This window comes from Rhinatrema bivittatum, chromosome 8, assembly GCF_901001135.1.
Source record: "Rhinatrema bivittatum chromosome 8, aRhiBiv1.1, whole genome shotgun sequence".
Lineage (NCBI taxonomy): Eukaryota > Metazoa > Chordata > Amphibia > Gymnophiona > Rhinatrematidae > Rhinatrema > Rhinatrema bivittatum.
Genome location: NC_042622.1, coordinates 168,637,848 through 168,659,380, shown reverse-complemented (window position 1 = coordinate 168,659,380; position 21,533 = coordinate 168,637,848). Strand labels below are relative to the sequence as shown.

Below are 21,533 nucleotides of genomic sequence, written 5' to 3'. Positions count from 1 at the left end.
CTTCTCAACATCCTGCTCATTAAATCTGGGCCTCCCTCTTCTGGGGCGCAGGGATCTGACAGACTGCCCAGCCTTGGCTTCTCTATCGCCGGGTTTCTGCCTTTTCCCTCCTGAGTGGTGCTTGGGGCCTCTCACCCAGGGGCTGGCACAAGCTTCTCAGCAGGGCCTTACCTGCTCCTAGCCAGGGAATTAAAACTCGCCAAAAGCCATAGGACTGGTTGATAGCGGTAACTCCCACTCTACCCCCACCCCATCATTTGTAGGCAGGAATACTAGGGGAAACGGCTCACTCACCCATACCCGACAGCCCCGAGGTTGCCTCCAGCCCCTAAACCTGAAACCCAGCTAAAGTCACAGTCTGTTCCCTTGCAGGTTTGATGTTGGATTTCGTTTCGTTGTTGGGGGAGGGAGGGGGCGTTCAAACGCATTTCATTTTGAAACCAAAGTTCTGGTCTTAATTCCTATCCCCCCAACTGTTGAGACCTGTGCACGCTCCTCCAGTTACAGGCAGATCTGATCCAGTTACGTAACAGATCCCAGGACTGCAGTCTGGACTGATCCGGGTACCTACAGGGAACAGTCTGTTACTCACTGGCACTCACCCTCCTTATTGCTGGTGACAGGAATGTTGTGCACGGTCCTCAGTTTGAAGCAAGATCCCGTGAGCACCTGCAGCTCTACCGAGCTGAGCACGAAGGCCTGGAGATCTAAAGAGAGAGAGAGAGAGGGTGGGGGACAACACTTAAACCTCTATGGGCAGCGCTCATTCAGTGCCTGTCACAGCCGGAGACTGCTAAGGAGCTCCCTCTAGGGGGCAGCAATCAGAACTGCGGCTGAGGAAAGCTCAAACCCATTCTTCCACCCCAGTGATCCCTTTCCAGCGCTGCTGCTGCTACCCGACGGCCCTTCCCGTTTATTAAAAAAAAAAAAAACAAACTTATCAAACCCTCGGGGGGGGGACCCGCAAGCATCATTTACAAAAGGGAAAGGCAGGCTGGAAGCGCGGGCGCTCGCTTTACGGGAAAATAAAATGCCTGCACGTAGCTCACCTCTTCCCCGTGGCTTGGCAAGCACGCTTTCAGCCTCTGAGGGGGAGGGCAGTCAGTCCTGAGCCCGGGGTGGGGGGAGCAGTTAGCCGGCCATACCACTTTCCTTTCAAATACACTTTTATTATAATATCACACGAACAGTTTGCAAAACCTTATAACTTCAAGCCACACACACACACACACACACACACACACGTGCGTAAACCACATCCATCCCCTCCTCCCTCCCCCAATGTGAAGGGGAAGGATAGCCCACGTGGTTTCTGCGGCTGATATCCTTTTTGCACTTTACCTATCGCTGCACCAGAGGTTTCACTTAAAAGGGCTTTTCTGCCCTTCCGATTCCCTGCACGTAAGTAAACTTTACACACCGGAGCATCCTTTAGGACTTTGGGTCACTGCTTTAGTGTTCTCCTCCCAGGGGCATGGCCTGCTTGCCCAATCACATAAGCTGTGCAAACGGGTCAGGTGTTCTGGGATGCAGGTTCTCACCCTTTTTCTGAAGTTTCTGGATGGCTTCCCTCCATTCTGATCTCTCATAATCCGAGGAGAGCAGGAACAGGTAGCTCTGCGAGAGAACACAACAGTGCTCAGGCGACGCGTGCCAATAACGGACCCAGTGCAAGCAGACCACCAGCCGGGGGTGCTGCAACCTCTCTGGACCACTGCACAGAATCAGCCCTGGCACCTCTTCCACACAGGTTGCAATGCAATGTTTTATCAAGCGTTAACACGTTCCAGAGAAAGCAGAAAAAAAAAGGGGAGGTTGGTGGGCAGGGACCCAGAGCAGTACAAAGTATCCAGAAGTGACATTCACCGACAAGAATTAGTAACTTACACATGGTTAATTCTGTACTGCCTTACACTTCAGCAAAGCTGAACACCAGCAGAATTTCATCTCTATGACACCTGCTGGTAATGACTTATTTGCAATATGCCATCAGTATACCCAGCACTGAACATGAACAAGGAGCTTTAAACTTTCTTTAGGGAGCTGGGTTAGCTTCATTTTTTTCTGCTCCAAAAGCAGACAAGGGCAGGACAATATGCAGAAATACTACTAATAGCCAGCAGAGGGCACTAAGATCCCACAGGGTTCCCACCGAACAACGCAGCAGGAGTGGAGGGGACGCTGAGCAGTATCTGGGGTAGAGGTGGGCAGACTCCTGGGGTTACAGCCTTGATTGGCAGGGGAGGAGCAGTATTTATGGAGCAGGTGGGCAGACCCCTGGGGTTGCAGTCTCTCTCTGGGACTGCCACGCACACCTCCTGCGGTCCCCAGCCTCGGGTCTCACCTTTTCATTCTTGTTGTGGATTCGGAAGGGGATGGTGGGGGTGTTCAGCAGCAGCCAAGACTCGTGCTCAAACATCTTCTTCTTCAGCCGCTCGATGGCTCGGCTCTGGCCCCTGCTGGCTTTCTACAGAGGGAGAGACAGACAGACAGACAGTTGCATTCCTGCAAACCTCTTTCCTCTAGGGATCGTTACATTTCCGCATGGGAGAGCTTAAGGAGCTGGAAGCCAGGATGTTCTTACTGATCCACGCATGACAGATTTACGTCAGGTGCTGTACCTTTAGGTAACTGAATTATGAATGCATGGAAAAGCTAAGCAAATGGACAGTAGCCAAGGCTGAAGCCTCGACAATTGGTGCGCTACTGCTCACAAAAGGTTCAAACTTGTGGTAATTCAACCCCCTTTGGGTTTCTAGTGGGGGAGAGAAAAAAAAATTTACCCTCTACCCCCACCCTGAACTGTGTAATTATGGTGGCCGGTCCCCAACAGCTGGCACGTGTCTCTCCCCCAAAATGAGATTCGGGCATTGGAGGCAAAGACCGCACTGCTGTATACACATTCCTGTGTAATAAAACTCAAATAGAACAGAAACAAAGAATTCAACACTAGAATGAATATTCTGCTATAGTGAGAGGCTCTTATTATATCACTTAATGAACATTTAAAGTGACCATCAAATAGTGTCTCTGGTGCAAGTGGCTTATAGGTGAAGCCTTGAAAGCACGAGGACTAGTGTAATCATCGGTCACTTGTTGTCCTAGCTGTGGTTGTAAATATCTCTAGATAAGTGCACAATCACAAGGCTTACAATGTGCACTTATCTCCTTAATGTGGTCCCGAAGTTGATCCTCCAGGACTTCAGGACCACATTAAGGAGATAAGTAACAGATGGTCACTTTAAATTTTCATTAAGTGATATAATAAGAGCCTCTCACTATAGCAGAATACTCATTCTAGTATACACATTCCTGGCAGCAAAAGGGGTTAATAAGCAGCACACATGCACCGTATCCAGACCCTCCCAGAGAGCAGTAGAGCAAGGGGCATTGGAAACCTCACCTTCTCCTTCTGGATCTCACTTTTAATGGTAGAGATCTTGCTCTTCACGTCCTCGATCTCATGCTCAGGGACGGTGTGGACCTGTGGGGTGGGCTCCAGCTCCTCTGGGGAGGGGAAAACCAGGTCAGCCAGGGGGATGTACCACTTACAGTCATACTGCTGGTGTCTCCTGAGCCAGAAGAGGCAATGAAAGAAGAGTCAGAGCCCCCCAAAAGCAGAGAGGAATGTGTCCCGCACCTTCCCAACCAGTAAGAAGAGAATGACATTCAATATGGACAAACTGGGATTGACTCGGTAATCTAAAAGGCCTGAGCCCTCCAGCCTGCTAGGGAGGAAAAAATAAAACTTTCTGCAGAGCCATGATACTTCTCCAGGTCAGGCTATTCTGAGCAAAAGTCACAGAAGCAGCAGGCACCAGAAAAAAAAAAAAAGTCTTTTACTATAATCTCATTAAAAACAACCTGACTTTTCCAATCTAGAAGAGGACTCTCATGAGGGCAACTGACTTGTAATTTTTACAGTTTATATGGAAATGCCAGGGGAGAAAGCCAGCCCGCATTTCTGGATCAAGACAGAAAGGAACAAAAAAACGATACATCGTGAGAAAAATTCAACTCAAAAGTGAGGATTACCCGCTAACTTCCTGATTAAACAAAGAGCTTTCAAAACGTTCAGCGTTCCCACAGATAAATTTGAGCAGTGAAACAGCCCACAGTATGGGCCCAGTGTCTAACAAGCAGCCCATTTCCAAGGTCCGTCACTGAATTATCACGATCTGACAGGATATCGCCAGGTCGGCAGGACGTAAATCCTTCCTGCTAGATTTAAAGAACTAATTATGAAATTCTGACCAGCTCCTAATGCTGAGGAAGGATCCGGGTTTCTGACCAATTATTTGTTGGTCAAGCAGCAGTTGATGATGAGCTCCATGGTCAGTCGTCTTACTGGACTTGCTAAAGCGAGAGGCAGGCACTGAGATTCTGTTACCGACGGACCTCAGTGCCCGTCTCTCACGTTAGGACGTCACATCATGGAGAGCAACCCTGCAGGTCTCAGAGGCTGAGCTCTGTAGTATCGGAGGTTAGCAGTCATGCTGAAACAGGCCCCTCTCCTTGGCCATACGATGCTAACGCATCTTTCACTGCTTGAAAAGCTGCCGCCAGCTCTGCGTTTTCGCTCTTGGTCTCAAGTGTTTGGAATGGGGATGGATTTTTATCATAATTTCACTTTTATTTTACAGTAGCATTTGGGATGTTTCATATCAAATAATGGTTTGCTAAACACGGATGTTGGGCACGGACTGTGTCAGTGTTTCAGAAATTCAGGCGGCTTTACATGGAACTCCCCTACAAAACCATAAGATTACAAGCTATTTATCCCCGATTTCAATCCCCTGGTGAGTGGGACCAACTTTCTCACTAATATTTCCGAGTCTCAGTCAAGTAATTTACGATGGTACATAACATAAATTTGCGATGGTACATAACTTAGCGACGGTATAGAAAAGTTTTTTAAATAAATAAATAAATACCCTGTGGGGAAAAGGTCAAGGGTTCACATATGTCCTTATTAGCTCAACAGAGCAAGATCTTGAATGCTTGGCAAATGGGCCTGGTGCAGCCCACAAATAGGCCACAGGACCTGTTCAGACTCTGTCATAATTGCTTCATCTCTTAAGCCTCTGGGCCCACTAGGTTCAGATTTGAACGAGTCGGGTGTCGATGATTTATCTAAGGTGGCCATGGTTCTGATGGTATGAGGGGTGCTGGGAGGGCTTGATTTTAGATTAGTGTCATCAGCAGAGTAGTCACATCTATTAACTCCACCTTTTGTAACCTAGACCCTGTACTTTCTGGCCTGCTTAAATCAAGAGAGTGGGATTGCTCCGTTGGTTACTGAAACGGCGACTGGCTCCTCGGAATCGGGCCTTTTCCTGGCAGTTATTAAGGCAGTGTCACAAAAGGAGGGGTCTTGGACATTGCAAACTTAGCACATCTCCCTTTTCTCAGCAAAACCGTGGAGAAAGTTGTTCTCTCAATTCTGAGTTTTTGGATGAGTTTGGCATTTTGTGCCTCCAACAGGCTGGCTTTTGTCACAGTTGTGGGATGGAATTAGCTCTCTTTTCAGTGATTTATAACTAAGCTAGGAAGATTGATTAATGCAAGTCAGTGTATGAAGGGCTACCACGACGCATTCCCAAAGGGCTCCAGTTCCTCCAGAATTCAGCTGCAGAACTTCTGACAGGTGCCAAGCCCAGAGGCCATGTTACTGTCGTCTGGAGGAGTACTCTGGTCACCTGATCAGTGGCGAGTTCAAATTAAAATTGGTCTATTGTGTTTAAGTGCCTGTGACAGCCATGGATAATTTGTGTGTTTGTTATTTTATATTTTACGTCTCTTGCTGTACTGGATGTATTGTGTTTTATGCTTTGTTGTGTAACTTGCCTTGAAGTTTATGACAGAAAGGGGAGAAATGAAATATGGAAAATAAAGAAACAACAAGGGGATAATTTTCAAATCCATTTACAGGATTAAATCCGAGTTTTACAGGTGTAAATGCACTTTATGAGTGTAAGGGAGCTTTTGATGATTGCTACACTACATGCCACTGAATGGCCATACATTTTGCGTATAATAAGTGCACTTTAAGCACATAAATGGGCTTTTGAAAATCGCTACTTTTACACACATAAATCCTTTTGAAAAGGGCCCCCCCTTAGTTGGAGATGTTCTGAAGTCCATTGTCCAGCCCCTCATCCAGCTAACCGGCCGGGGTACTCAGGGGTACGGCTGCCCGGTTATGTCCAAGGGCCGCTCCCAACGTTATCCACCCACATGAGCCGGGCTCATCCCGAAGATCGGCATTCATCTGACCACCTTAGCCAGAGAATCAGCTGGAAGGCTCAATTGTGCAGCTGAAGATTTCCCCTCAGTCCAGAGCCGTCAGACCAGCGGGATTTTAAATCACAATTCATCCGACCAAGTCCGGGACTCCACTGGGCATACTGGGACAGATATTCAAACACTAAGTGGCAGCTTCTGAATATCCGGCTAGGTTCAGTTGTTTCCATTTAGCCGGGCAAGCATTTATCCAGTTAAGTAGATAACCAGATGCCTTGCGGCAGGCAATGGGCAAATCAGCCTTTTCTGATTAAGTTAACTGAATAAGTTAAACCAGCTCAACAGCAGGTTTAACATTATCTGGATATAACTTATCCAGTTAACTAGCAATTATCTGGTTATATTCAGCAGCGTAGCCGAATATCCATTCAAAGTTAAGTGGATAATTATCAGATAACCAGATGTCCCTGAATACTGGACCCACTGCTTTCAATATTAACCTCCAAGTACTGGCAGAAGTTCTGTATCCCTGCCCCATCCCGAGCCCTCCAGTCCTAGAGGTGACAGGCTCTGTATCCCTGCCCCCATCCCCTGATCCTTCCAGTCCCATAGGTGACAGGCTCTGTATCCCTGCGCCCTCCAGTCCCAGAGGTGACAGGCTCTGTATCCCTGCCCCCATCCCCTGATCCCTCCAGTCCCATAGGTGACAGGCTCTGTATCCCTGCCCCCATCCCCTGATCCCTCCAGTCCCATAGGTGACAGGCTCTGTATCCCTGCGCCCTCCAGTCCTAGAGGTGACAGGCTCTGTATCCCTGCGCCCTCCAGTCCTAGAGGTGACAGGCTCTGTATCCCTGCCCCCATCCCCTGATCCCTCCAGTCCTAGAGGTGACAGGCTCTGTATTCCTGCCCCCATCCCCTGAGCTCTCCAGAGCCAGAGGTGACAGGCTCTGTATCCCTGCCCCCATCCCCTGAGCTCTCCAGAGCCAGAGGTGACAGGCTCTGTATCCCTGCACCCATCCTCCAAGCCCTCCAGTCCTAGAGGTGACAGGCTCTGTATCCCTGCACCCATCCTCCAAGCCCTCCAATCCTAGAGGTGACAGGCTCTGTATCCCTGCCCCCATCCCCTGAGCCCTCCAGTCCTAGAGGTGACAGGCTCTGTATCCCTGCCCCATCCCCTGAGCTCTCCAGTCCTAGAGGTGACAGGCTCTGTATCCCTGCACCCATCCCCTGAGCTCTCCCGTCCTAGAGGTGACAGGCTCTGTATCCCTGCCCCATCCCAAGCCCTCCAGTCCTAGAGGTGACAGCTCTGTATCCCTGCCCCCATCCCGAGCCCTCCAGTCCTAGAGGTGACAGGCTCTGTATCCCTGTGCCCATCCCCTGAGCCCTCCAGTCCTAGAGGTGACAGGCTCTGTATCCCTGCGCTCATCCCCTGAGCCCTCCAGTCCTAGAGGTGACAGGCTCTGTATCCCTGCACTCATCCCCTGAGCCCTCCAGTCCTAAAGGTGACAGGCTCTGTATTCCTGCCCCCATCCCCTGAGCCCTCCAGTCCTAGAGGTGACAGGCTCTGTATCCCTGCACCCATCCCTTGAACCCTCCAGCCCTAGAGGTGACAGGCTCTGTATCCCTACACCCATTCCCTGAGCCCTCCAGTCCTAGAGGTGACAGGCTCTGTATTCCTGCACCCATCCCTTGAACCCTCCAGCCCTAGAGGTGACAGGCTCTGTATCCCTACACCCATTCCCTGAGCCCTCCAGTCCTAGAGGTGACAGGCTCTGTATCCCTGCACTCATCCCCTGAGCCCTCCAGTCCTAGAGGTGACAGGCTCTGTATCCCTGTCCCCATCCCCTGAGCCCTCCAGTCCTAGAGGTGACAGGCTCTGTATCCCTGCCCCATCCCCTGAGCTCTCCAGTCCTAGAGGTGACAGGCTCTGTATCCCTGCACTCATCCCCCGAGCCCTCCAGTCCTAGAGGTGACAGGCTCTGTATCCCTGTCCCCATCCCCTGAGCCCTCCAGTCCTAGAGGTGACAGGCTCTGTATCCCTGCACCCATCCCCTGAGCTCTCCAGTCCTAGAGGTGACAGGCTCTGTATCCCTGCACCCATCCCCTGAGCCCTCCAGTCCTAGAGGTGACAGGCTCTGTATCCCTGCCCCATCCCCTGAGCTCTCCAGTCCTAGAGGTGACAGGCTCTGTATCCCTGCACCCATCCCCTGAGCCCTCCAGTCCTAGAGGTGACAGGCTCTGTATCCCTGCACCCATCCCCTGAGCCCTCCAGTCCCAGAGGTGACAGGCTCTGTATTCCTGCCCCCATCCCCTAAGTCTCCCAGTTCTAGAGGTAACAGGCTCTGTATCCCTGCCCCCATCCCCTGAGCTCTCCAGACCCAGAGGTGACAGGCTCTGTATCCCTGTTCCCGTCCCCGACCCTGCCGGTGCTACAGGAAATAGTCTCTGTGTCCCTATAACAATCCAGAATTAGAGATCACAGGCCATGAGTAGCAGATGGAAGGGGAGGGGTGGTGGTGTGAGTTTTATACTGCTCCCTTGATGTTGTTTCATGCAGGCTGTGGGGTTGGAGGAGAGAGGACAGACCAGGATCACTGAATCTCTTAAGGAACTCGGCTGCCTCCCCTGGTTCATAGAACTGCATCCTGAGCTTGGTCTATGAGTGGCACCAGAAATGCCACCTTCAGTCTGAGCTGTAAAATGCTTGTGTGGGGAGGTCATGCCAGGCTTACCCTACGGATGTCTTCTTCAGTTTGGCACACAGGAGCAGATCGGTGAAGAGGAAAACATGCCGCAATTTTCGGGAGCCCTCTGACAATTCCACCAGAAAGCCATCCCTCACCAGCTGCCGCGTCTGCAGAGGAGACACCGTGACAGCAGGCAAAGACAGAAGATTCAAACCAGCTACACTGTCCCCCACAGCACTGATGCTACCTGCTAGTTTAGACTCAAATTGAGAAGTCTCTATCAATCAGGGAGGATGAGAGAGATCTAAATGTTAAATTACCCGATGCAGAATCCCTAAATATGTGCAACTCTCACTAACCCTCTATCACATGGCACACGCTGCCTGGATTTGCACCTGGTGCTCTCTTACTATACCCATTAAGCAGGGCTTAATTTCTGGGGGAAGGGACTGAAACACAGTTTTGGCACTTCGTTTCAGATTTAAGATGCTCCAGCCCTTCCCCTCCAGGTAGCCTGCTGGGAAGAAGAGATGAAGGGATGAACCTGGAGCAAACTGGGAAGAGAACTGCCACTCCCTGATCCAGCACTTGTAGGGAACAATGGGGGGGGGGGGGGAGAGGGATGATCCTGAAGCAGACGCAAACATCAGACACAAAAGGAGTGGAACTGATTTAACCCAAGTGTGAAACTCGAGAGCAGGAGTGCCAACTGTCAAAGCGTCAACCCTGGCCCTGGTGAACTGCACGGCAGCTCACAAGTTCACACCTGGCAGAACAGCCCAGGCTGAAGACGCGCAGGGCGGGCACCTGGCAGCCCCCACTGCTGCTGAGCCTGCTGGCATCTCTGCCCACACTGGAGGAGAGGGCAAGGACGCCAGGAGATGTGGATGGGAGGCGTTAGCGATAAAAGGGAGAGGGAAGAGTGAGACAACGTGGGAGGGCAAAAAAGAGGGGTTGCGGGATATGGGAAGGAGAGGAAAGAGTGAGTGAGGGGACCGGAGGGACAAGGGGTGAGGTGCGAGTGCCTGGGGAAGTGTAAACGAGGGAAGCAGATAGAAGTGGGTGAGTGAGGAGAGCAGGCGGTGCTGCTCTTTTCCTTTCTCCCAGTCCAGGGTGGCTGAGGGAAGTGGGCAGTACATTCCGGGCTGCTCTCATCAGAGGAGAGCCAGCTGATTCTGGTAGAGAGAGGAAGAGGGTTGCTGGAGGGGTGTAATTTTCTTGGGCGGGAGATGGGGGGGGGGGGGCCTGGGAATAGATGACCAGGATCCCCAGAAAGCCCATTCTACACCCTTCCTCCTCCTTACCCCCGTGATCCTCCACACCCCAGCAGCGCTCTGCTCACCGGCGCTCATCAGGTCAAGAAAGGCTGGGGCCGGGAATCACTGGGATAAGGAGGAGGAAAAAAGTGTGACTACATGTATGAGAGAGCCTGTCTGAATGTGTGTCTGCATGTGAGAGAGTGTGCGTCTGCGTGTGTGCGTCTGCTTGCGTGAGAAAGTGTAACTACATGTATGAGAGAGCCTGTCTAAATGTGTGTCTGCATGTGTGAGAGAGTGTATGTGCGTCTGCTTGCGTGAGAAAATGTGACTACATGTATGAGAGAGCCTGTCTGAATGTGTGTCTGCGTGCGTGCGTCTGCTTGCGTGAGAAAATGTGACTACATGTATGAGAGAGCCTGTCTGAATGTGTGTCTGCATGTGTGAGAGAGTGTGCGTCTGTGTGTGAGCGTCTGCTTGCGTGAGAAAGTGTGACTACATGTATGAGAGAGCCTGTCTGAATGTGTGTCTGCATGTGTGCGTCTGCTTGCGTGAGAAAGTGTGTGTGTGTCTGGGAATGTGCGTCGGCGTGTGTGTGTGTGTGGGAGAGATGGGGTGTCTGCACCTGGCTCTACCCCTGCCCCTCCCCTCCATTTTTGTCTACAAGTTAAGCCCTGCCCATAAGAAGTTACAACCATGCTACATCTGCCTCCACTTGGATTAATTTCCATGGCACGAGGTCACCTCAGTCGGACAGTGTTCAGCCGTTTCCAGTCCAGACCCGGGAATCATAACCCTATGGTTAATGGTCAAGGCGTCCCTTCCCAGCTCCTACCTTCTCTGCTACAGAAAAGAGCTGCACTTGGGCTGCAGGGCGGGGTGAAGATTTACATCTGCCTCCTGCTCCCTCCTCTTCTCTCAGTTCTGTGGTCACAAGGGCACCAAATCCCTTCCAATCCAGACATCACAGAACAGAATTCACAGATTACAACTCCACCACAGCTCTGCGGTCCCCACTGAAGCTCAGCCCAAGAGAACAGTCAGCAAACAAGAGTTTTATCCCACGCCTAACCACGGTCCCGCAGCGACCACTGCAGCTCTCTCACAAGATTTGCACCTGCAGATTTGGGGCTCCTGCTACTACATTTTAATGGGTTTTGTGAATAGCAAAGCGAGCCGTTCCTGCTTTGTAGTCCAGCTGGGTGTAGCATGACTGCCACTGCTGGAACAAGTCCCGAGAGGACACTATAAGCCTCTTACCTCTCCTTTTGGGGTGGTGATGGCAGTTCTCCGGGGGTCAATGTCCTCGTTGATACTGGAGAGAAAGTTCTGGGAGATGCGAAGAGCGTCCTGGAGCAAGGGGTAGTCCGGGTGATCCGTTGGAGTATGTTTGAGAAGATCCTGGGAAGAATTCAGCACAGGAAGATTACAAAAATCTGCTACGGCATGTTTCTGACTTGTCATCTATTCTCTGCAACCTGGGAGGACTCAAACTTCAGAGTCCAGAGAACCCAGCATTTCAGAGATGAAGGGTCTGCTGGTTAGAAACTGAAGGAAAATTGTGTAAAACAGAGTTAAAATGGCAGCGAAATACAAAATGCAGCCATTTAAGGGGTGGAACCAAGGCGCAAAAAAAAAAAAAAATGGAGATGCCAGGACAATACAGCACATTAGTGGGTGGAGAACATAACATTAAGGAAAGCAGAGAGAGCTCCAGCAAGGCAAATGGTACAGCTGGCTATTTCTAAAGCCAAGGGATGAAGAGGAGAGATAGGGGCCCGGCCGCAGCTCTGGAGAACAGATACTTACGTGCAGTACCAGAGTGCTCCGAGTCACACGGTCGATGGGCTTGTAAAGCAGCGCTGCAGGGAGAAAGAGAGGGGGGGAGGGGGGGAGAAGCTGTCAGCGAACGTAGCCCATCAAGCTGGGCCCGCTGGACCTTGCTCTGACCCAGCACGGCATTTCTTATGCTCCTTTAAGCTCCCAGCCCAGGAAACAGGACACTCCCCTAAGGCCGCCTTACCAACCATTACTGGAATCTCTCCGTGCCTGCCAGAGGTCGAAGGGACACAGGCTTCTCGCTTCTCTTGCCCTGCGCTCTAAGATTTCTCTCCTCCTTCCGTTTCCATGCATAGCCAGGTCATATCACCCCCTTCCCAACATCTGATTTGGACAGGATCAGAGGAGGGAGGGCACCCCCCCCCCCTCTCCCACCTACTATACACATGGATGAGGATAAGACGGTGGTCCACAACTCGAGCCAAGTAACCACAAGACAGCGGAAGTCTTGAGATGCCAGTTCAAGTCCCAGCCCCACCAGCTTACTGTGTGAAATTCTTGGCAAGTTTGCCAGTGCTTTACCGTCTCTGTTCCCCAAGGTAATTTATACGCACCTGGCTCTTTCCCCTCTGGTGGCCACCTAGCAGGTGGGTCCCACAGGTCATGGACTGTGTACCGAGAGTCTCTTTTGGAGAACCCTGCCCTCCTCCCAAAAAAAACCCCAAAACACCACAATTATTGCTCCTAGGAGAAAATGCCCAGTTTTCTCCTGTCAGGAAAGGGTCAGGGAGCTGGGAGAATGTGAATCTACAGGCGGACCACAAAGCACCAGCCACGATACACCGCGTGCTCAGAGTCATGGTAGAGTATCAGTGGGGAAAACCCCAAATTAGCTGAGCGGCCACGGAGCTCCTGGTTTTGTGGTACTTCAGAGCGATGGTTCAGAACGCACTCCTGAGCTGGCTGAATTATTCTCCCCCTCCCCGGTACAGAGTCCGCGCTTATCGTTCACCGACAGTCTTAAGGCAAAGGGGGTCAAGATTGATGCACTTTGCATAGCCAGACAAAGGCTGCAGTCTGCGAAGACCACACCAGAGTCCCCCCGTTCCCCCCCCCCCCTCTCTCTAACCACCGGCTCAGATCCCCAGAGCAGCAAAACAAACCCAACCATTGTGTGCCAGCCCCGAGCCCGGCATTAATCAGCTTCTTCCTCATCCGAGCCCATGACAGAAGCTGTACGTGTCGGCTGAGCCTCTCTCACAACAAAGGCACCACGGCCACAGGCGGAGAGACGCGCCACAGGCAAGATCCACCTGATATCCCACAACAAAAATACCCATTTCCTGTTCCACTCTCTCTCTCTCTCTCTTTTATAATCCTTAAGAAGCGCCGCGCAAACCTATCGGCGCGGGTACAGGCAAAACCTTCGCCTCAAACCAAAAAAAAAAAAAGAAAAACCACGCCGGCGAAGCAAAGACCTGCCCCAGGGTCCACGCCGGGAGCCACCCGCATTCCCCCCTCCCCCGGCTGCACCCTTCCCTCAACTCTCTGGGAAACAGGCGGAGATCTGAAATGGCTGCAGAGCGCCCGAGAGAAGGAAACTGGTTTACCGTAGGTGCAGTTACAGCAAAACCTTAGGATGAAGAGAATTTCCATGTCCGAGAGCCCAAGCCGGCGGAGAGCGCCCCCATGTCCTGTCCAGGTCTCCCGATTCCATCCATAGCCATCCGGCAAGTGGTGGCAGAAGCACCATCGGCCGCCCCGCGCGCACCACCCTGCACACGCGCGCGCACACACACACACACACAAAGAGGGAAGGAGGAGGGGACAGGGGAGGGGAGGGAGGGAGGGAAAGGATGCTGGACAGGCCGCATCTTGGAAAGGGGATTCCCTATTTGCATTGTTGGGCTCAGCACAAAGCTCTGCTGCCCGGGCGCTGTAAATCAATAAAGTTACACAGTGTGAGAGCCAGAGAGGCAGTAAGGAGATGCTCAGACGCTGACCTTCCATGCTGACAGATGCCAGGCAGTCCTTCGAGTCCTTCGGACCCTTCACCTTCAAATCCTGAAACAGAAAAAGACTAAACCCATAAGAAATTTAAAGCTATTAAAAAAACAAAAAAAAAAAATGTATTGCTGCTGGAGAAATAAAAGGAGCAGTGCAAGACCAGGTCTGAGTCTGAAACTGTCCTGGGACAAGAAACTGGGGCTGTGCAGCCTCCTAATCTGTCTGTGCCCCCCTCCCCACCCTTCTCCATGCCAGCATAAGATGGGACGATGCAGCCTCACAGCCTGTCTGCTCTCCCCCCCCCCCTCCATGCCGGCATAAGATGGGACGATGCAGCCTCACAGCCTGTCTGCTCTCCCCCCCCCCTCCATGCCAGCATAAGATGGGACGATGCAGCCTCACAGCCTGTCTGCTTCTCCCCCCCCCCCCTCCATGCCGGCATAAGATGGGACGATGCAGCCTCACAGCCTGTCTGCTTTCCCCCCCCTCCATGCCGGCATAAGATGGGACGATGCAGCCTCACAGCCTGTCTGCTCTCCCCCCCCCTCCATGCCGGCATAAGATGGGACGATGCAGCCTCACAGCCTGTCTGCTCTCCCCCCCCCTCCATGCTGGCATAAGATGGGACGATGCAGCCTCACAGCCTGTCTGCTCTCCCCCCCCCCTCCATGCCGGCATAAGATGGGACGATGCAGCCTCACAGCCTGTCTGCTCTCCCCCCCCCCCCCCCCCTCCATGCCAGCATAAGATGGGACAATGCAGCCTCACAGCCTGTCTGCTCTCCCCCCATCCCTCCCCGAGCCAGCATAAGATGGGACGATGTAGCCTCACAGCCTGTCTGCTCTCCCCCCCCCCTCCATGCCAGCATAAGATGGGACGATGCAGCCTCACAGCCTGTCTGCTCTCCCCCCCACTCCATGCCAGCATAAGATGGGACGATGCAGCCTCACAGCCTGTCTGCTCTTCCCCCCCCCTCTCCATGCCAGCATAAGATGGGACGATGCAGCCTCACAGCCTGTCTGCCCCCCCCCCCCACCCCCTGAGCCAGCATCCAGGGTAAGATGGCTCCTCGCAGCCTGTCTTCTCACCCTCCCTCCAGCTCCCAGTGTAAGCAGATGGGGATGTGCAGCCTGAGAGATTAGACATATTATTCTGAAATCTTCTGCTGGTCGGATTGGCTGAGAGTAAAAAGAGAAGAAGATTCTGGATGCAAGCTCTCAGGCTCCCTGCATTCATCAGAGAGGAGAAATGGGAAGAGAGAGGCAGAGAGGGCGAGAGTTCAGATGGAAGCGGAGACCCCTCGGGGCAGGTGGCACTCACCTCAGAGATGTCGTGGAACTGGGCATTGGACTGACTGCATTTCTCTGCTGTTTCCAAAGCAACCTTATAGTTATCCACAAAGGCCTTGTACACCCCGAGTTGGCTAGCCTGTGAGAGGAGAAGAGAAGCGGGCATTACCAGTTCCGCCGGATCTTGGCGTCTCGACCTGCCCCGCTGCCAGGAGCCTCCAGTTTCCATGGCAACATGACCAGGAGGGGGGCTTCAGCTGGGGGGGGGGGGGGGAAGGCAGTAGATTTTCTTTCGAGGCCTTCAGAAAATACAAATTCACCCAGGGCAGGCGATTCCCAAACCCCTCTGCCTGCTGCAGACCTTGTCCTGAGACCAGGCTGGATGGAGTTTGTACTTAGAAACATAGAAACATGACAGCAGAAACAGACTGTATGGCCCATCCAGTCTGCCTATCCATCCAATTAATTTAGCATTTTAATTCCCATCGCTCCCTCAGAGATCCCCTGTATTTATCCCCTGCTTTCTTGAATGCAGATACTGATTTTGTCTCCTCCACCACCACTGGGAGGCCGTTCCACCAAATCTACCGCCCTCTCTGTAAAGAAATGTTTCCTAAGTTTACTCCTGAGTCTACCCCCTTTCACTCTCATCTCATGACCCCTCGTTCTAGAGCCTCCTCTCCACGCTTGCAGCAGAACCTTTTATATTGCTATTTCATGCTCTGTCATCTGCCTAAATGAAAATAAATAAAAAAAAGCTGCAGATGGGGCCGTGCAGCCTGAAAAGATTCGACTGTAACTCACTTTATATAGGTCGTCCTGACTATATCTTACATCTTCTCCAACTAGTCCTAAATTGTGCTGCTTGACTACTCACCCTAACACCCAGCAAAGAACCTATCATTCCAGTTTTGAAACAATTTCACTGGTTACCAGTTCGTCAACGCATTCAATACAAAACCCTAACCATTATTCACCACTTAATACATAGCGCACAATCTACATGGCTGTGTTCGTCCTTACGTGTCTATCAACCTTCATGCCATTTATGTCCGAGTGATAAAAACTACTTATAAGTGGCAAACATCAAAACTGACAGGTTAGACCTAACTCGGAAACGTGCCTTCTCTGAGGCGGGACCAACACTCTGGAATTCACTACCCAATTTCAACCGACATACTTACCACAAAAAAACGACTTAAAAAAAAAAAAAAGCAGTCAAAAAACTTTTCTATACTCACTAGCATTTCCCAATTCCCAAACTTGAACCCTCTCCCTCCATTTTTACAAAGCAATGTAACCAGCTTTCCTGCTTAACTCTATCTAACCTCCTATGTTTTTTTACCGCACTGTTTTACTTGTTTTATACCGATTGTGTATGTTTTTATTTGTAAACCGCTTAGATCTACTAGAGTTTGTGTGCTTTTATATTTTAATGTAGGTTCATGTGTATATTTGCAACTGTACTTTGATTTACTTCTCTTCTTGGTGTGAGTTGGGGTGGGGAAGCCAGGGTATCTGTTTAAAAAATAGCACGAAATTTGGTGTGTCTAATTGCGGTTATAGTGGATAACTTCTATGTATTCATATCTTAGATCGCATTTTATTGCTTTGTATCTTACCGTTGCTAATAAAAATTGCACAATTTAAAAAGATCTACTACAGTTTGTATAGACTGGATAGAAAAACTTTTAAATAAAATAAACAAATCTGCATTTTACCAGGTGAAGAAACAGCAAGACCCCTCTCATGTGTGAACATGTTCCATGTTTAAGGCATGCACATATGTAAAGCTCCCGTGTTATCACAACCTTCCATCTCCCTGGCAAGGCAGCCAGCTCTCATCCCGGGCCAGACCTTCCCCCAGTCGGCACCCGTGTACTCAAAACCAGGCTGCCTGTTCCTCATAGGAGTCTTTCAATGCAGCACTTAGGGACAGCTAGGAGGAGACACCGGCAAGCAGCAGAGAAACCCTTTTCTCAAGCTATTTCCGGAAATCTCGTTAAACCACCCCCCCACCAGCAAAACCTCCCCCACAAAGTCCTTTGTTACGGACAGCAGAACCCGAGCTCTGTGCGAGACTGAAAGGCGGGATAAAGCCAGAGGCCTTTCCCAGTGCCGGGTGGGGGTTCCATTGGTCCCAAGGTGGCTCTGGGATCATGTCATCCACGTCCTTTAAACGGGGTTCCCTCCGCACATGCCACCCACCGGAGCAAGGAAGGGAGACGCCCGTGCACAGAGGCAGCTGGGCAGACTTATCTGCCCTGCTCCTATACCCCTGGTTGCTATCAAGAATCCAGGCAGCAGCTGCACACACCGTAGCGGAGGAGTAGCCCAGTGCTTACAGCAGCGGGCTGAGAACCGAAAGTAGCCAGGGTTCACGTCTCGCCCGCGCGCCTTGTAACCCTGGGCAAGTCACTCCATTGCCTTAGGTCCACATTTAGATTTAAGAGCATAAGAAGTGCCCTGCCGGGTCAGACCGAAGGTCCATCAAGCCCAGCATCCTGTCTCCGACAGTGCCTGACCCAAGTCACAAGAACCCGGCAGGATCTCAAAGAATAGATCCAATTTACACAAGTGGTCATAGCGCGCCTGTGGCCTGGGTTATGTGGCGCTCCCCTTAAAAACACTCACTTTTCTGCCATTTTTCTCTAACCAGCAGTGATTGGGAGACTCATTTTGGCCTCTTCTGTCTGGCAGGACCCCAGGAAAACAAGACAAAAAAAAGCCATCACCAAGAGGGGGATGTGAAGTCTTAGAGAAGACATCATCCAAAAAGTCACAGGAAATTTAGTTAAAAAAAAACAAACCTGCATGAGAGAAGCCAGAGGGGAGAGGAAGAGGGTGATGGATGCCTGTAACACCCTTCCGGAAGAGGTGGTGAGGACAAAAACAGTAAATGAAATCAAAAGGGCATGGGATAAGCACTGTGGATCCCTAAAGGCTAGAAAGAGGTAGAAATGAAGAAATGAGTGCATAGGGATAACCTGCGCAGAGCGGCAGTTACTACCCTTAACAGAAACATGGGGGTAACCTGCGCGGAGCGGCAGTTACTACCCTTAACAGAAACATGGGGGTAACCTGCACGGAGCGGCAGTTACTACCCTTAACAGAAACATGGGGGTAACCTGCGCGGAGCGGCAGTTACTACCCTTAACAGAAACATGGGGGTAACCTGCACGGAGCGGCAGTTACTACCATAGAAAACATGCTGGGCAGACTGGATGAACCATTTGGTCTTTTTCTGCCGTCTTTACTATGACCCATCAAATATGCTGTGTGCAGTGAGGTGGTCTCCCGCGACCTGATCTCAAAAGCACAAAAAAAAAAAAAAAAAAGGGCGGAAAGAGCAGCTGGCCAGTAACCTCCCCCCTCAGGAAGGCAAATAACAGATGTTAGAAAAGCTGCTGTAACACTAACACAGAAAGAGGCATCACGCAGGCCCAGAGAGGAAAAGGATGGCTCCCTCTCCAGAGACAAGGTCTCCCTGTGCTTGTAAATCACTCCCCAGGGTTGCTTCCCATTGGGGGGGGTGGAGGGATGTGATGGGCGAATCCCACCCAAACACAAAGCAATTCCGTACTTCTAGGAGTCCTGCTGGGACCAGGATCTCGTACTATGCAACGCTAAAGGCTCCAAGCTTGCCACCAGGTGCTTATTTTGCATTTTCCTCGCTATGGAAATGAGGCAGGGTGTGTGATACAGACAGCAGGGGTGTTGTTTCCCCACTTGGCAAACTCTGCCTAGCAGTGCCACGCCAGAGGTCCGACAGGCAAAGGTCAGACCTTGGAGCAAAGAAACCCCAATCCCACCCTCTGTACAGGAAGCTCCAGGACAAGGGGGCATGGGGTGAGGCTGGGGGTAAGAGTCACGTGAAGGGTGCTGGGTGCATGCAGCCGCCTCCCAGAGGGAGCAACTGTGCTCTCCAGAATCCAGGAAAGCTGCGGAGAAGCAGCAGCAGCTCCGTGCTGCCGGAGGGTCCTTCATCTCCTGTCAGTTTCTATTATTGACAACTGGTTCCAGGGCTGGAGAGATAAAGCATTTCCACCAATAAAGCACCACGGTGCTCCATCAAATGATTCCTGCCCCCCCCTCCCACATGCAAAACTGGCATCCGCTAGTATTAGTGAGCTCACGGTCGCCTAGCAACCAGAGCCATTGCTCTAAACCAACTGCATGCAAAATACAGATATGCTAATTTATATTGCTCTTCTATCCACCTCTAACAAAAGTCACATTTGAGACTGCCCTGATAAAACACCAACTGCAATGCACACTCACGCCCCGGCCATCCATTGCAAGAAGCAGCTGTAACACCTCCTGCACCCACCCCAGAGAGCAGGGGAATGGGGGCAGATGGAACCAGAGGGGAGGCGGATCACAAGGGCTTCTGCCCCAGGCAGATTTCCTGCTGATGACTCACAAAATATGCAAAGTTCCACGCTCCCCCCCTTCCCTGCAAGTTCTACATTCATCCGGTCTTTCAACTTACATGCCGGGGCAAACCACCACCTCCAGAAAACAGGGGGTTCACTCGCAGCCCCATCTGAGGACGCAGGTCGGTAACCAGGATGAACCAAGTGTGCGAAGTTCTAGGGGGGGATATCAAGCCCCTGCCCCATGGCTAACTTGTTCTCTTGGGCTGCCCCATCTCTCCGCCCCCCCCCCCCCCCCCGCCTCTAACCTTCAGCCTTCCCTGGATCGGAGCACCTGCAACAGGAAGGGCGGTTCAGCCCACACACACACCTTCTCCCTTCCCTCCAGGGACCAGCAAATAAGAAAGCTTAGGCTGTCCCTCGGAGATAACGCGTGCCGGAGTTAATCGCCCCTCGCCTTTCTACCAGGTGCATATGAACATGCTTCCCCAATCCAGAGACTATCACAGCAGGAAGAAACGAAGGCTCCCCAGTCCTCCGTCAGCGTGGATGCTGGGGCCACGGTTAATAGGGCCCAGGCAGAGGCAGAAGAGGGATTAAAAAAAAAAAGTCTCTTCTTACCTGAAACAGGTTCCAGTTCTACCTCGTACCAAGGACAGCAGTAAGGACAGAATCCATGAACCTGACCCCAGACGGAATCGGCCAAACGCAGGAACTGTGTGAGGGGAGGAAGAACGGGACATACCAGTTTCTGGAAGAGGTGGCCGACGGTGACCTTGTTGTCCCAGTGCTGCACGCTGGGGCACAGCCGGTCATAGAACTCCTTGTGAATCTCGTAGATGTCTTGGATCTTGTAGAAGATGGTCTCGATCTGTTGAATGGTCAGCACTGGCTGGGACGTGGTGGCCGTGGCCCTCAGTGGCTTCATGGGCTGGAACAAGAAACGAGAAGAGACACTCGAAAGCCAGGCCTAGCATCGGCAGGCAGTCTTTGGCTGGGGGCACCAGAAGGGAGGAGGCAAAGTCTATGGCAAGTTGTCAAACGCTCTCTTCACTGTTCTGTTCCCTTTTAGGTGGGCAGAGTCCTGGATTCTCAGCCCCCGATAGTGTCCCTACGGGAGTCGTGCTATTCTGAAACCAGGGATCTGCCTTTACAGGTAAATACAGGCAGTACTGTGCCCATCCACCATGCTACTGTGAGGTAAAATAGTCCCTCACCTTCCACTGACTACTCCTCATCATCTCCAGCACTACAAGATAAACCGTGCTGGTTGGTAAAAAGTTGTTGAAATCACATAATTTATTTTTCAGTCTAAAATACACAAAAGATTGATATTTCAGGACTGCTAATAGATTTGCGGTTGCAGGACAATTGAAGCCAAAGAGTCCCCCCCCCCCCCCCACACAGATAGACCTCCTTATCCTCAACCCTCTTCCTCTCTCAACTAGCCCTCCACCCACCCTCTCACCCTCCTCCTCCTCTCTCCTCTACCCATCTCTTTCCTCCTCAACTGCTTCCCCACCCATCTTTACCCTCATTCAGTACTTTATTTATTTAAAATATTTGTTAACCCGCACCCTCCAAAGTGCGAGGCATTTAGATAACAAACAAAATAAAAATACAGTCATCAAAACGAGACCTTGATAAATGAAGTGCAGATAAAGCAGAGTTAACCTAGTACCTTGGGATGAGTTTTGGCACTAAGGTTTCAATCAGGTGGTTCATAGGCCTCTTTAATTAAAAAAAAAAAGAAAAGGGTTTTACCGCTGTTTTGAATGCTCGAGTATTTGAGACACTGCACCTGCAAACGAGCAAGGAGCTCCAGAGAGAGAGAGAGAGAGAGAGCCAGCAAATGAGAAGGCCCGGCCCCGCTCCCGTGTCTCTGCCAGCTGGGAA

At 51.3% G+C, this 21,533-nt stretch overlaps 1 protein-coding gene across 5 annotated transcripts in view; it reads right to left on the bottom strand.

Annotated features, from left to right (window-relative positions):
* Nucleotides 1-21,533, bottom strand: part of ABR (ABR activator of RhoGEF and GTPase) — a 188,110-nt gene that overhangs the window by 48,178 nt on the left and 118,399 nt on the right. For 4 of the 5 annotated variants that reach the window (XM_029611251.1, XM_029611252.1, XM_029611253.1 and 1 more), the window contains 10 exons: nucleotides 20,383-20,568; nucleotides 15,293-15,400; nucleotides 13,969-14,029; nucleotides 11,996-12,048; nucleotides 11,447-11,587; nucleotides 8,976-9,097; nucleotides 3,404-3,572; nucleotides 2,345-2,467; nucleotides 1,542-1,617; nucleotides 603-707 (listed from right to left, as the gene is read on the bottom strand). In XM_029611251.1, coding sequence (XP_029467111.1) covers nucleotides 603-707; nucleotides 1,542-1,617; nucleotides 2,345-2,467; nucleotides 3,404-3,572; nucleotides 8,976-9,097; nucleotides 11,447-11,587; nucleotides 11,996-12,048; nucleotides 13,969-14,029; nucleotides 15,293-15,400; nucleotides 20,383-20,568 — 1,144 coding nt within the window. Of the gene's footprint in view, nucleotides 1-602; nucleotides 708-1,541; nucleotides 1,618-2,344; nucleotides 2,468-3,403; nucleotides 3,573-8,975; nucleotides 9,098-11,446; nucleotides 11,588-11,995; nucleotides 12,049-13,575; nucleotides 13,707-13,968; nucleotides 14,030-15,292; nucleotides 15,401-20,382; nucleotides 20,569-21,533 lie in introns of those variants that run through there. The other variant, XM_029611255.1, reaches the window with a different exon arrangement.